General features: G+C 34.8%; 1 protein-coding gene across 1 annotated transcript in view; it reads left to right on the forward strand.

The window, feature by feature from the left end:
* Window positions 1-5,965: 5,965 nt before the first annotated feature.
* Window positions 5,966-16,294, forward strand: part of Dhc1 (dynein axonemal heavy chain 1) — a 43,410-nt gene continuing 33,081 nt past the window's right edge. The window contains exons 1-14 of the mRNA XM_089645712.1: window positions 5,966-6,037; window positions 6,884-7,021; window positions 7,828-8,126; window positions 8,394-8,575; window positions 8,659-8,819; window positions 8,897-9,013; window positions 9,091-9,372; window positions 9,481-9,805; window positions 9,891-10,114; window positions 10,216-10,363; window positions 10,464-10,645; window positions 10,966-11,172; window positions 12,168-12,441; window positions 15,919-15,973. Of these exons, the coding sequence (XP_089501838.1) occupies window positions 5,966-6,037; window positions 6,884-7,021; window positions 7,828-8,126; window positions 8,394-8,575; window positions 8,659-8,819; window positions 8,897-9,013; window positions 9,091-9,372; window positions 9,481-9,805; window positions 9,891-10,114; window positions 10,216-10,363; window positions 10,464-10,645; window positions 10,966-11,172; window positions 12,168-12,441; window positions 15,919-15,973 (2,666 nt within the window). The remainder of the gene's footprint in view (window positions 6,038-6,883; window positions 7,022-7,827; window positions 8,127-8,393; window positions 8,576-8,658; window positions 8,820-8,896; window positions 9,014-9,090; window positions 9,373-9,480; window positions 9,806-9,890; window positions 10,115-10,215; window positions 10,364-10,463; window positions 10,646-10,965; window positions 11,173-12,167; window positions 12,442-15,918; window positions 15,974-16,294) is intronic.

Raw genomic sequence — 16,294 nt, forward strand, 5'->3', positions numbered from 1 at the left:
CTGTATAAAGTAGTTAACAATAATATTCAATGCCCAGAGTTGCTAAACAAGATTCCATTCAATGTACCTGCGCGTTCAACACGCTCTTGTGTCCTGTTCAGAGTTGTTCAAAGCAAAACGAACTCTAAGCAGAATTTTTGCCTGAACAGACTATGCAATAATTACAATAGCGTATTATCCAAGGTTGATATTTTCAGTTGCGAACTTACCAAATACAAGAGGTCGATAAAAGAATATTTCTTCGATGGTTAGTTAATAATGTTTATGTCTCTATTGTTTATATCTCTATTATGATTTGATTTATATCTACAACCTCTCTCCATGGCTATAAAAGTATTTTTTTGTAAATTTTTCGTTTTATATAATCTTTTGTTTTGTATAATTTTTTTAATTCATATTCCTTTCTCACAAATTGAAATAACTTAATCCATATTATGCTGTCTCAGTTAAAGTCACAATTAGGAAATCCATAATTGGTTTTATTTTATTATACAGGGTGTATCGGCACTAACCCGACAAACTTTAACCAGCTATTCCTTAGCACATTTGGAGTAAAAAATGTTATGGGCACTTTGCTGTCCGGTAGCATTTTTTTTTTCAATTAAAAACAAAAAAAATAAAAATTTCCACACTACATTACTGTCATTGGCATTGCTTTTCGTGTATAGCAGCTGTTATAAGCAAGTATGTCGAAAAGCGTCTTCGCTCTTTCGCACACATTAAATAATAATAGTTAAAAATGAGACGAATGTTGCCGTGCCATTTCGTTGTGATTGTAAACGTGCGCCAATATAGGTACACACGTGCATTATTCAACGGAATTCGAATAAAATATTGCCAGATGGGTTTTCAAACTTTGACAAAGGATAAAACAGTGGTGACATGTGGTGAAAATATGAATAGTAATTTTTTAATTAAAAAAAACGTTACCGGACAGCAAAGTGCACATAAGATTTTTTACTCCAAATATACTAAGGAATAGCTGGTTAAAGTTTGTCGGGTACGTGCCGATACACCCTGTATAATACTTATGTACAAACTGATTAAATGTAAACTGTCGATTTCCCGAAAATGAATAAATAAATAAATATATGTACAATGCATTTAACCTATGAACGTGATGCTGCGTGAGAATGTACATACATTATTTTTATTTATATTATGTTCAGGCAGATAATATACAGGACCTTACTTACCTCGTAGGTCACTTGAGATTAACGCTATTTATTGTTTATTAGAGAAATTTCCATACACTTCGCCCGTAGATTCGCACGTAATTGAAACACATGTAATTGGAAATGCCATTATTAATCCCAGTATTTATTTTAATAATGCTTTTATGTCATTTAATGAGCGTGTTTAGGAAGAAAATCAAACTTTATGTTGGGCGGTAAATATGATTATTTACTTCTTCAAACACAGTAAAATTATTATGTGGCACAATTTTAATTTAAAATAAACAACACTTAGTTTTAACCACTTTAATAATCAATATATATTATACAAGTAAGTGTACAATGTGCGTGATACTAAAACGAATCCCGTTACGATCAAGGGAGTTATATGGTGTGGTAGCCCTCTATCCCCCATCCATGAATGTTCCCGTTTTACCTGAAGGGCGTGCTTTTGAAAATAAGGGTAAGAAGTTTCACCCTCTAGAAATTTCGAGAACAGTCCAGAACATTCGAGAGCATTCCACAACATTTCAGAACATCCCGGAACATTCTGGAATGTTATGAAATGTTCGGGAATAGTCTGTAAACATACCATCCCAGGATATAATGAACTACAAAACGGGATTACAGGCCGTTTCCTGATAAACTTTTTGTAAATTCTTACGAATATAATAGAATATAATTGATATTACCAAATAATATAATATATTGACGAAATTTGAAAATTTTTTTAGGAACACAAGTTACTACATCGTGATAAAATAGTATAAAACAATATCGCTATCCGCGTCTGCATGTTTGTGCGATTAGTTCTTCTAAACTATGCAACGGAGTTTGATAAAGTTTTCACTATCATTTAGAGAATTTCTTCCGGAAGATTTATATAAATAATACTTGGATATTATATTTATTAAAAGTAGAGAAAAGTCGGGCAAAACCGGGTACACGTCAGCTAGTTGATTAATAAAAATGGTTAAAACCTAATGTGGATTATGTCTAATTCATGATTTTTGCATTCTCTCACTGATTCGGTAAATTTAAGATGTTGGCGAAAAGGCGTCCCGCGGGAAACTGTCCCGCAAGCTTTTGTTAATTTGATATCTTCTAAGGCTTTCATAAAATTAGGAACCATCACAATAAAACCGGCATTAAATTAGTTGAAAACAAATTAAATTAATTAACAGCCGAAATTATGAAACATTTAAATACATTTGCATTCTAAGCAATCTGATTATGTCGTGTTCGAAGTCTGCAATTCATAAATTGTCATGAAATATGATTGCGGGCCCTAATAAAATCATTCTAAATTAATTAATATAGAGGCGGTTCTCCGTGCCAATAATAATAAATATTATATCATCAAATTTAATGCCCCCGGCTGTAGGTTGTAACATGCTTCCGCCAGTCAGGGAATTACCGCCAGTATTACTACTCATGCCTCATGCTCCCTCGGTGACAATGGCCTGGTGGAATGGGCGATGTACGACGGAGTCTCTGCTAACATGCAACCTGCTCTTGGTGTATTTAGGGTGTTTCAAAGTATATAAGCAAAATTGTTTCTGCTATATTTAAATGCATTATCAGTACGTAATGTTTTGGCTTTTTAAAGCTCTGTGAATATTAAGTTTATCGCTAAAACCTCTAACATTTTGCGATGTTGACAAAAAAACAAGAGTGGGATCCAACGCGATGCCAACTCAGCCACTGACCGGTCAAAGAAGAAAAATAACTGTCAAAATTCCATAAATTACACGAAAAATATTTTCACACTTCATTTGATTACAGATAAATTTGGTGTTTTTTAACGCATTTCAAAAAAAAATACTCTTATTGAAAGCAGATAAAAGATTCTTTCAGATTTTAGTTTTACAACTTATTTTTCTGAGAAGAAATTCTTGAGATTTCTCTATATGAGGGAGTATGGCTACTATCCGTGGCTCTATCCCACTGACTTTCTTTTGAGTATACTCGGAATGAACTATCTACGGGTCAGGAGGGATGTGCGCATTGCTACATATTTCTTTAGACTGATTCGTGGATGGTTTGAAAACTCGGTCATCATGGAGAGCATTCATTTCTGTGTTCCCAATGGTTATCACTGTCACCGACAACATAGACTATTCTATCTCCCGGCCTGCAGAACTAACTTGCCAATGGTCATGCCTGTGGAGAGAGCAATCTTGCTGTTGAACAGAATCAATTCGGATTTCGACATATTTAGCATCAATGAAGCCTCCTTTAAAAGGCAAGCTCTATTATTACTGGTATAGTTGATATACACACTGTTAATATTAATCTAAGAATTCTTATTACAAAAATATTTTAAAAATGCATTTAAATTTGAAATGATAAACAATTTTGAAATGTTTTTGAAATAAATAAACAGAATTGAATTGAATTGAGATATTTTTTTTTATCTCATACAAAAATAAGTTGTTTACCGGTGGTTTTTATCGTGTAAACTGTAACAAAACTAAAAAAAACACAATTAATTAGACAAAGGTATAATTTTTAAAAATTTGCATACCTTTGACAAATATTTTTCAAATGCTAAATGTTGTTCCATTGAATTATTTCAATTTTTTCGGGAGCGTTTATTGTTAATTTTTAAATGCAACACTGAAAGCGCCGTATTCTCTCGTTCTTAAAACACTGTTTAAACCATATTTATCACCGTAAAATAAAAAGAGAAGTATAACTTTTATGAGATCGTGACTCTACGGTCTTTTGTAGCCTGTGTAGAATGTCTCCCAAAATTGCCTAAGGGGTTAAATATAAAGCAAAACCAGCAGAGATCGTATGCAGCAGACAAAATATCACTCTACAAAATATCACTCATGTGACGCCATATACTGAAATAGGAAGGAATGAATCTCTCGGAGATGATTTTGTAAATATATCACATGTGACATATTTAATTAACTGACGCAAATGAAGATAATTAATTAAACATGTTTAAAGTTAAACACATTTTTCGGAAAATAAAATCATGAAATGGAAATTCAATTTCGATACGAACCAAGTACGTGTTCATCGTCTGGGAAGATTGCGTATCATAGAGATATTGAATTAATCCGTCATATTATTCTGTCATTGAATGGCATGCAATTTGCTGGAGAAAACCGCAACTAGAATAGAGGGATAGCTTCTGATGGATTAAATGTCTAGAAAGAGTCTTATTCTTGCGAGGGGAATCAAGTTAACATTTCTTTGCATTTCTATGAAAGTGAAAGAGTTTTTATTGGGGTCAAGAATTTAAACGAGCGACAAAGTACCTACCTATAATTTTTTTTTATTTTCGTGAATATTTTTTCTTTATCATTTTGCAGCATTTTTCAATGTCCTGATTTGTTCTCTTCATAAACCTTCAGCTTCACAAATTATACAATAATTATACAAATCTTCGATTCATTTTTTTATTTATACGCCATAAAATGGCGTATATACATATAGAGTGATACATCGGATTATAAGCATACAGTGGTACACAGTGCAGTGAGACAATACATGATTAAAAGAAATATGTGCTAGTGTAGTAATAGTTGAATGAATACTAGGTTTGTATAAGACCTGACTTAAATCGAGGTATGACGTGTTTATGATATTAATTAATTAATATAAAATAAATTCTATTAAGGTATAGAATGTTATAATAGCAAAGAATATTTGGTTTACTTTATGATACGTTTATTAAAGACTTGTTTCAATCTTAAATGTGACTTTCGTATTAAAACATCATGAAAATAAATATCAATATTTTATGAAATAAAATTGTATTCGATAACATAAACAAACCGAGTGACGTATTGCGCTTCAAGAAAACCGTGATTTTTTGTTTATTTTTCCAAGTTTTTATAGGTACAAATATGCACGGAATATTTTGCAAATAATAGTTGTAACTTCTAAAAAGCGTTTTTAGACGAACGGGTAGAAATTGAACCACCCTTGTAATTATTATCTTGTTATTAGATCGGCATGCAAAGAGCGCTATCAGTGTGTCCCGCGCCCTCTTGGGCACAGAGACTAGCTGCTGCCACTCACACCGTGTCACAGTAGTAACCAGCACCACCCATCGACTCCTCAGTTACCTGCCGCTTGCAAGCAAGGCAGGCTCCTCCAACCCATCCTTCCCTCGATCATAGTTCGGCTACAAAACTTCCTGATGAAGTTTACCTTAGTTTGATTAAAAAAATATTGTTCACCGTTTCATCTCTTGAGGAGTTCTGGCTTCACACAAGATCAAGATCCTAACTTCTTAATGGACGTGATATTAAATACTTCTAACTGTGTTTGATTGGTGGTTGTACATCTTTTCCTTTGATTACATCCCGACTTCTTGACGAACGTTTATGTGAATTTACCTGAGTTTGATTAAAAGTTGTTCTTCGTTTCGTCTCCTGAGGAGTTCTGGCTTTACTCAAGATCAAAATCGTATCTTCCTAATGGGCATGATAATAAATACTTCTACTTATGTTTGATTTCTAGTTGTTCATCGTTTCGTCTCGTGAGAAGTTCTGGCTTCACTATAACTCATTTCACGGCTTGTTTACTTCCTAATGGACGGGAAAGAAATATAAGTGTATATTAGTTTGACTGACAGTAGTTCATCGTTTAGCCTATTGAAGAGTTCTTGCTTCAAACAAGATCTTATCCTGGCATCATAATTTCTCAATGGATGTGAACTTTAGTAAACCTAAGTTTGATTTGTGGTTTAACTTCGTCTTGTTAGAAGTTCTTCGAGTGCTTTGGTAAAGAAGGTTTTTGGGGTCTCCTACCCTTGAGCCAATATCATGTTTGTCCACGGTTGTCACGTGTCAGAGTCCAGCGATGACTCTGACGAAGATCCGATGGAGATGCTGATGGTAATTTGTAAATTATTAGTAGGAATTAAAAATACACATTTAATCCATTAATTTGTACGTTTTATACAACTTTTTACAAAAATAGGTTTGATTCGGATCAAGCATTCGTATTGTATGTTGTTGGGATGACTTTGTGTGATGGACATTGAGAAGATAAACATAAAACAAGATTTGCATAAAACTTCGATTGTTATTCGGTATTTCTTGCTATGTTTAAAAAAGAATTCCATTTGGTACAATGCTGTAAAAATCAACAATAATCTACCAAAAAACATCTTGTGTTATCTTTATTTCGTTAGCTGTAAGAAGTAGGAAAATTCTCCTGGCTCAACCATTGGTATAGGATATTTTTCACTGGTTTTAAATTTAAAAATTTTATGACAACCGCTAGATATTTAAATTTTAGTTTTTAACTTAGTTCAGGAATCGCTGTCTGTGCTTACATCCTGTTAAAGGCTTATGTGTGAACCTATTCATTCATTATTTTAATGTAAAAAATATCAATGAATTTTGACCTAGTTGGTATTTTAAATATGGTGGTGAACTTTTTTTAATTAATTGATTGGCACTTTATAGACGTTCAAAGTTTTTTCTAGATAAGGCTTACACGAAGGCGGATCTCCATCGACAATGTTACCAAACACTGAACCAAATGTTTGTGAAAACATGAACCATTGGGGTATTGCCACAACGTTTTTGTTTTCTGTGGCCGATGGAAAAAAAACCTCGTGGCTCCGACCCAATATTTTTGTTTTTTCTAATATTTTGAAAAAAATTGGTGGATGGGTCCCCAGCGACTAAGTTGAAAGTCCATTACTCAGCGTGTGTAATTTTTTCTGTGTGCAGAAACGTCGGGAGGAATGCGAGCGCAAAGCGCGGCGCGGGGAGATGGACCCTCGCCTGGAGTTCACCTTCCAGCTGCTGATCGATGGCACGGGGCTGCCGAGGCACGAGATCATGGACCATGTGTTCGAGGGGAATATGGTCAATAACCACTTGTCAACTTGTTCTTTAAATTCTTCCTAGACCCTTTGCAATTCCATTCAGATCTGATTTAATGTCCTCTTTTTCTGCGTTTACTTTAAAAAAATTGCATTCATTCAAAGTAATTTTAGCAATTTAAGTACTTTCAACTATAGGCGCGTTATGTTTGCTATAATCGGCGTTCAGTCATTTTATACAGTTTTCCAACCAGAAACACATCAACAAGCAGTCAATGCATCATTTCGATCGTGGATGAATTGATGCTGAGTTTGCTACGGAGCTTTTTATTTGACTTTTATAAAAAAAATAGACAAGATGCCATAGTTATATCGAAGGACGAAGTCAAAACATTTTTTCCGTCGATATCATTTTAATTGTCCAATAAAAAAATGCTGGATCCCTTAAATAAAATATTCGTTTTATGAATTTATTTAATATTTTATACTTAGGCATTAACTATGTTAAAATTTGTGAGCATTTTTTTTTAAAGAGTTTTATTTTATGATTTTTTTACTTTTTTTTTAATATTCGCTACCGGTTTGAACACGTCCTTGTCATCCACTAGCGTTTTGAAAACCTTTATTAAAAGGAAGCTACAAGCATTTTTTTGGTATTCATAATATACACCAATTCGTTATAAAGATTAATCAAAATAGTGAGTTACCATTAAGCTTCGCCTTAACGCTAGTTTTAAAAATGCTGCTGAATGAAACGGACGTATCGAAACCGGTACCGAATTATAAAACAAATAAGTAAAAAGCATGCATTATAAAATAGAAATATCCAAAAACAACATTTCATTCTAGTTGGATGAAATAAACCAGCTTTTCCTACCACACATGCGCAACAAACTGATATGGTTCTACCAAGATATGTGTGACACGGAGTCGATACCACCGGTGGACGTAGCCAAGGCCACCACCAGCGGTAGGACCGGTCAGCAGCCGGCAGCCAAGGTAGCGCCCCCCAATCTGGCCCCCGTAGCCATGAAGAAGAGGCTGTTTCTCTCGGACGGGTGGGACTGTGCGTTCACTGGCGTCTGCATCTATATGTTCAGGATCAGCATCGGGAAACAACTGCCTGAGGAGGGGTTCCAGAAAGATTTGTAAGGAAAATAACATTTATCTTCATAAAACCCCTTACGCTTTGCAATGAATGCATTCACCTCAACATGCAACTTGTAGTCCAGTCGCCAATTAACCGCCTTGCAAATAAAACGTTTAGTTTAATCCAGATCGCTTTGAAATATAACTCTTCACTTGTTAAAAGTAGGCCCCATCTCTAAAAGCGTAAACAAGAAAAGTTATAAACCGAAATATCATATGATAATGCCAACTTGATTACCAAGCAATTTTATTTTTGTTTTCTTTAGATATTGCGGAATTCTGGATGCCAGGAGTGTAGGGATGGTGACAGGGATAGAAAGGATAATGGAGTGTGTATACATGGAGGCACTTGCCCATCCTTCCACTGAGGATGATGAAGATGGGAAATGCCCCATGGTGAAGAACCAGCTACTACCAGGCTTGAGATCTTTCTGCAGTGCACTCAAAGGTTTGACTGATCATATGATTATCTTATTTTATTATACAAATTGTTTTAGTTTCTCAAAGAAAACTTCTGTTGGTTCGTTTCAGTGTGTGAAGAGGTTTGCGACGAAGTCAATATTTTCGACGATGGTAAAATTCTAACTAGGAATTTAGAAGGTCCGGAGAGTATTAAAGCTTTGGCCAAAAAGCCGGATGAAGTTGCCGTTCTTGAAGAAAGGGTTTCTGTGTGGATCAAACGAGTCATGGAGGTAAGTTGCAATGGTAACACGAGTTTTAATAATGGTATTAACTTGCTGGATAGATAATGAAACGAGATTTTTTTTAGGTTCTGATGGAAAGCGAACAACTGAGACGCGAAGTAGACTCCAGCGGCCCCCAGGATGAATTGGAATATTGGAAAAAAAGAGGGGCCCAATTCTCGCAACTAGTTTCTCACCTTCAGGTGCCTAATTTATTTGTATTTTTTGTACAGTTGTTGGTTTTTTAGAAAAGATATATAATAGGGATTTTATATTTCAGGATCCTGAAGTCCAGACTACCCTGGCCTGTCTGCAAGCCGCCCAGTCCAAGGTGCTGCGGTTATGGAAAGAGACCGATCATAAGATGACCTTCTGTTATAACGAGGCGAGAGACAATGCTAAGTTTATTCAGGTCATGGAGAAGTGCTGCCACTCTCTATACCTGGATGCTCCAGTGCGCATGCGCGACTCCATCCTCAACCTGCTGCAGACGGTCAGGCTCATTCACAGCGTGTCGCAATTCTATAACACTTCTGAGAGGACTTCTTCTCTTATGGTCAAGGTTGGTTTTACAATAAGAATTTGGCTGTCATAACCTGTTTAAAATTGCACGTATTATGGAGAATTTTTAAAATTTCGGTAATTCTGTTGTTATTATGCAATGTTACAGATAACAAATCAGATGATAGAGACTTGCAAACAATATATAACGTGTCGTGGCAAAGAGACGATTTGGAGCCAAGAAAGGGACATAGTCAGGGAAAAGATGATCAGTTGTATCAGACTAAATCAAACCTATCGATCCACTTACGCCCTCATCAAGTCCCAACCATTTCTGCCAGATCAACTGCCCTTTGGCTTCTCAGAAAACTATGTGTTCGGAAAGTTTGACACATTTTGTTTGAGGCTGGGAAAGATTATTGCAATGTTCGACTTGGTGGATGATTACAATGCACTTTTTAAGAAGAGAATGGAAGGCCTGCTGCTTGGAGAAGGTATAGTATTCTGTTGATCACCAAAGCTGTTATTACATGTAAATAAAGTCAAATAGTAATAAACACTTTCTTCTTTACATTTTAGACTTAGAAGAAGCAATGCAAACATTCGAAGAAGCCAAATCAGGAGTCACAACAAAAAATTACGATTACCTTGACCATCGAAATGCAGAATTCGATAAGGATTTCGAGAATTTTATGGAACAAACAGATACGTTAAAAGAAAGTATAGGCAATTGCATTGAGCAGAACTTTTCTAGCGTCTGGGAGACCCCGCAAGGAATCAAGTTCTTGGTTAGGTTTGAAAAGGTAATATTTCACATATTGGTTTTATCTATCTCAAGATAATTGGTATGAAATTGATAATGTTTTCCAGCGGTAATCTGAATTGGTTTCCTTGTTTTATAAAGGTTAGCGAGAAAATACCATTGATGGAGCTCGATGAAAAATACGATCGTGTCCTTGCTTACTGTGAAAAAGAGGTAGATAGAATACTCAAACTGTATAGAAAGCAAAAAGATGACCCACCAGTTCCAAGGAACTTCCCTCCTATAGCAGGTCCAAAAAAATTCCCTCTTATTAGGAATAATTTGAAGTTAACTAGTTGGGTACTAGCTGTTTTACAGGGTTGATGCAATTTTATTTGTTTGGTTTTCAGGGCGAATCAAGTGGTGTAGGTGTTTGAGGTTTAACTTAGCAGAGCAAATAGACAACGTTTCAACCCATCCTATTCTAAAGGAAATGCCAGCCACAGTTGATCTACTGAGGAAATATGATAATGTCACACACACCTTAGAAACCTATGAAAATGACATGAAAAACTTATGGATGAACCAAAACGTAAAATAATTACTTTTGTTATCATTTTTTTTTAAAGAAAGACAAACATTCCCGGGTTACGAATAACCTGACAATATTTGAAAATCTCCTACTACCACCACAGTAAGCGAAAAATGTTGCTTTTGTCGTAATGGAGGACTTAGCCAACCGAGGAATTGAATACACTACGCACTTTGTTTCTTTTGCCGATTCTTTGTAATTTTGATATCCGTCGTCAGTACTGTAAATATGATTAATAATCTTTCTCGTTGCGTATATTTAATTTATCATTTTAATATCTAATTACTGTATACATTAAAACTGTTATATAATATCTCCAGGTTTGGGATGTGGACGACTGTTTGAACAAGACCCTGCTGACACTGGAATCCGACTCTGGGAAGGTGAAGGTCAACCTGGACCCAACCATCAAACTCCTAATTCGAGAGTCAGATTGCCTCACTAAGATGAATCTGGATCTTCCGGTGGTCTGCCAGGCGCTTTATACCAAAAGGGATTACTTCACCCTCGTGAATGATTCACTGCAGGTATTACCGGGCGATCTACGGGTAAATCTACCCAATGAATAGTCGTCAAAGTTCTAGCATACCATTACGTATATGTCAACATTGTCATTCTTAACAAATTGGAAAAGCCACATTTAAAAATAAAAACGGAGAAGTCTACAATAACCACTGATTTGATGCCAACTGTTGAGGTCGGCGACCCTCTGTGCGGCCCGGGGAATTAGATATGCCCCTTTCCTTGCGAAAAATGAAAGTTTTAGATTTTCAAAAATATTTCTTCCATAATAATGCTCTGCGACGATATACAAAAGACCCCCCTGCCTTCGTTTTAGGAGGAAGAGAAACATTGATAACCGCTAAGTCTTATATAATGATAAAATTCGTCGGAGAGCCCTTTTCCCTCCCAGTGAATCCGAAAAAATGGAATGTTTATCTCTGTTCCTTTTTTTTCTCACATTTATACAGTAAAGTACTTTTGTTCCTCATGATGTAATCGCAGTCTTCTTTTTGGAGTAACTATTTGGATATTTTACCTAGGATCTAGGTAAAGCATGGTCGATCACCTCGAATATGCAATAGATGTGTTTGTTGTTCTTATTTACCTATTTTGAATTCATTCAATGGCATACAATGCCTAGGTTGTATGTGTACATTTCATTGCATAATTATTCAATTTTTCCAAACCAACCCAGATTTACGTGTATTTTAGATAGATTTTTCTAAAGAGTGTTGTATTTTTTAATCAATTACTTGTAAGTAAGATTGGATTTATTTTCTTCAGCATGAATTTGCACAGGTATCTCACACAGAAAAAAAATTGTATGGCCGATTTACTTAAACCCTGTCAAAAAGTGATTGCAATCCATTTTCCAATAAAATATTAGTATATTTAGAGTATCTACGAAAACGTGTCCATGTAGGTAACTTTTTCCTAATAAATTTAAGAAATAAATGACACAATATTAGAATTTTTATGACATCCAAATAACATATTCGAATTTATCATTTTTGTCCAGTTTCTGATCAACGATTTCCTGACCACTGTGCGGCGTGTGAAGCTGGAGGTGCGGCCGCTGTTTCTACCTCAGCTGGTGTGGCTCTCCATGCTGCTGGTGCCAGCGCTGCGCTCGCTTCGCTGGACCAGTCCCGAGTGGCGCGCCTTCGTGGACCGCACCAACGGCGCCATCCGCAGCTTCGACGTGCTGGTCACGCGCGTGCACGATGTCTACTCCAACCGCATCTTGCTTGTCATCGCCAGCATGCAAGACATTTGCTTGCATGCTTTGCCAGGTTAAATCTCATTAAATAATAAATATTTTTGCAAATTTTGTCTTCACAGTAATTCTGTTTCTTTCTTGTTGCTGGGACCGATTCACTTAAGAATCATGGTGACCGATTGTAATGCCTGTAATGGTACAAAATAATATAATATCCTTGATGTAAGTATGTTGAAAAAATTATACATTTTGCGAGCGACGGTTGCATCTACATTTTAAAATTTTTGTAAGACATTTCTCATTCCATGGTAAATATATGCAAGCGACATTTTAGATACATTGAAGAGCACCTAAACTTTCCGGTGTAAAACCAAAAATTTTGGCGGTAAGTTATCAAATTCAAATTAAAAAATATATATTGTTTAGTATAAAGAAAGTTCAAAGGTATAGCTTATAGGTATGTCCAATTTCTTACAGCTAACCCAATTCACAAGAAGTAGAAAACGTATTAAAATATTCCAGTGTTTAAATCAGTGACTAAGGAAAATAACCTTGAGAGGTTTAAATATACAAATAGAAACAGCTCATTTTAAGTCCCTATTTAATTTCATCTTACATCACACCTGAGAAGAATACAAAAAAGGAAAATGCGTGACCAAATGTCATGTTCACAAATAAGACCACTACAAGAAATTCATAACTGCACTCGGAACACGAGAATAGTTTCCCTTGAGTTACGTCCACTAATGTCGTCTACTGACTGGTTTAAACTTGGAACTTTGATTTTTTTAAATTTTTTGTTTATTCTAGATAAAAGAAAATTACCTTTTCACTTATTTAACTAGAATTAACTAATACATTACACATAAATACATTACATAACGATATTATTCACTTTCATTGTATCTGCATAAGAGTCCAAGAGCCTAAATAATTGTCACACGCGGAACAAGCAAATGGTTTTCCTCGGAATTTTGCAGTATATGGTCTGAAACTAGAATTTATACTCCACTCGGAATAAGCGAACGGTTTTTTGAAATGCGTCAGCTGATAAATCCGCAACTGGAATTTAACACGTCATTCGGACAAAACTTAAACATTGCTTTATTCGGGCAAAACTGCTTTTAGCTTAAGATTGAATCTTTGTGCGAGTCCCCAGCTTTGATCAATATATATCTAGATCAAACTATACTCAGCATATAAAAATGGTTGCCTCGGGTTGTTGCAGCACACAGTCTGCATCTTGGATTTGGTAACGACACTTAAAACACGAAAATTACGGGTGTTTCCAAAGAAGTAGAGTTGAGTTTTTTTTGTAATTACGTCAATGTGTGTACGTCATTACACTCACTGTTTATTATTACACATTTAATTATTTATTTTTTTTAAATTCCGATTTTATGCCCGGGTTAAATCTTCCCCACAGGGAAAACTAAACCCTTCCACACACTCTTCCACAAATGATCATCTAGTCAATCAACATTATGCAAGTGCATTATATAAGCAAAATAAATACCAAACAATACAAGAACAACACGTCAACTCACCAGAGATCAAATGGGAAAATAATTCACCGACAGTTATTTTATTTACAATTACTCGTTAGAAATATATTTTGCGAATGTCTGCAATAAAATAAAATCTGTGAAATGTACCTACTTAGAAATAAAACTTACTCATGTACACATAATCATACAATGTTATAGACATAGACTTAAGATATTTGATTCGGTGGATCTTGCAGACAAGCTGGCATGTGACAGCTTTGTTGGTCTACCTATTTTGTTAAATAAAAAAGTATTATACATATTGTTTTAAATAATAATAAAAAAAAAAAAAAACTCCAGATATTTTTATATCAGAGGGTTCGGCTCCGTAGAACTCCTAACAGGGCCTATAAATCCTACTGATCCCTCGACATAAATATTTAAAAAATCTTTTGTTAGTATTATTATTATTATTATTAATAGTAAAATCTTTTTTTGTTATTTGTTTTTGGGGTGTTATAATAGTAAAATCATTTGAAATTAAAAGGGGATCTTTATTTGTGCCTAACTGCTTTCTAGTAACGTAAGTGCATAATTAAGTAAGCTATGAGGATTATACCTTCCTCTGAGTTTTGTCTCAAAATTTATCAGAAACACCGTGAAAGAAAACCTTTCTCGCGTTCTTAAAGTATTTTTATTTTTTATCTTTGTTTTGTGGTCAGCAGGCCAACGGTTTCCCCACCCCCGGTTTAAGGTGTAGTAACATGCGTTTAAAATGAAAGTTTTTAGTGTTGGTTTAAATTGGAGTATATCGTGTATTTGTTTAATGTTACTTGGAAGGTTGTTATGTACTTTAATAACAATGTAGTAAGGTCCTTTTTGAAATATTTTTTTTTTGCTTGTGGTGTTAATAAGTTTTCTATAAATCTTGTCGCATGTTTATGTTTTGAGTATTTTAGCGGGAATTTGTCTGGAGATGACTGTACTAATAGGAATAACTCCATTACATTTATCTGTGATCGTCAGATGTTTCAGTTTTTAAAAAAAGGGGTTTACATGAATCCAGATAACCGGAATTTGGAAATTTTCTTAAGCACTTCTTATGGGTACTAAAAAATTCTTTGGCGTTTACATAAATTAAATTTCACCATAAAACGTATCAAGAGATAAAAACAAAAGAGACGCTAGTGATTTTCTTTCCAGTTTATATTTGCATGTAGTTTGCATAAATACAAAAGTTTAGAATTAAGGCGATGCACTACGTCGTGTAACATGTCGTCTACATGTTAAATCGAGCCGCTATCAATAACAACCCTTCCCGCTTAACACCATCAGCCTGTTTTGATTTATGCAAGAAAAAAACATTGCCAAAAAGTGCCTTTTATTTTATTTTGCGGATGTTCAGGCATAAATACTTAATTTTTTTTCGATCATTTTATAAATGACTTAATTTGCCACATTATACAATAAAATGGGTTCATAAGTAGGAGATTTTGAACTTTAAAGCAGTTTTCATAGGCCTTATACATTCTTTTTTTCTGGGCTTATAAAAAGACTTATCTAAAAAATATTCGATTATTTTAAAGGCCAAGATGTATTCTACTTGCAGTATTTAATTAAAGCATCTGAAACATTTCTAGGCAACCAAATTTTCAAACCAAAAACACATGATTTTGCATTACTACGTAGTGCATCGCCTTAAGTAAGTATATGGTAAAATTATTATTGTTCGTGGTGTGTTGCAAAAAAGTATAAATTGCAATGCCTTGTGCAATTTGTGTACCTTTTTGAAAATTGCGTTGCGCTGACCAAAAACAAAATTAAGCAGACACAGAGAATAAATAGCGATGGCCGTTGTGTGTCTGAATTTAATGATTAAGACATAAAAAGTACATAGCGTAGTGAATCATGGAGGTTTATTGGGCCACCCGTCGCATTGCGTGATAAGGAACCACCATCCATCAGCCGTCAACTAATTCCAACATTTAATCGATTTATAGCATGATACCACAATAAAATATAAATGATCAAACAACATCGACCTTATGATTTTACTGCTGCAGAGGAAGACCCTTGGACAATTGAAGAGTTTTTGGAGAAGACTGAATCAACCTGCAGGTATAATATATAACACTTTCCTTATTCTGCACCCTCTTGACAAAGCGCAAAAAGCCTTCATTAAAGTTATCACAAAAAAACCTTACAGATTCTCGATAATACAGTTATTTAAGGAATTCACCGTACTGAACATAGAGCAACTTTACATACAATTTATAGCTCTATTTAACCAAAAAGACAAACTTAACCATCACACATGACCCCGAAGATAAGTACAACCTATGGAATAAGACATTTTCATAATCTAGCTCCAAAAATTTTCAACTTAATTGAAAAAGATATTAAAGACCTGGAAACAAGTGTAAATCTAAAACACAAAAT

This window comes from Hesperophylax consimilis, chromosome 23 (genome assembly GCF_061612785.1).
Source record: "Hesperophylax consimilis isolate HC1 chromosome 23, BYU_Hcon_1.0, whole genome shotgun sequence".
Taxonomy (NCBI): Eukaryota; Metazoa; Arthropoda; class Insecta; order Trichoptera; family Limnephilidae; genus Hesperophylax; species Hesperophylax consimilis.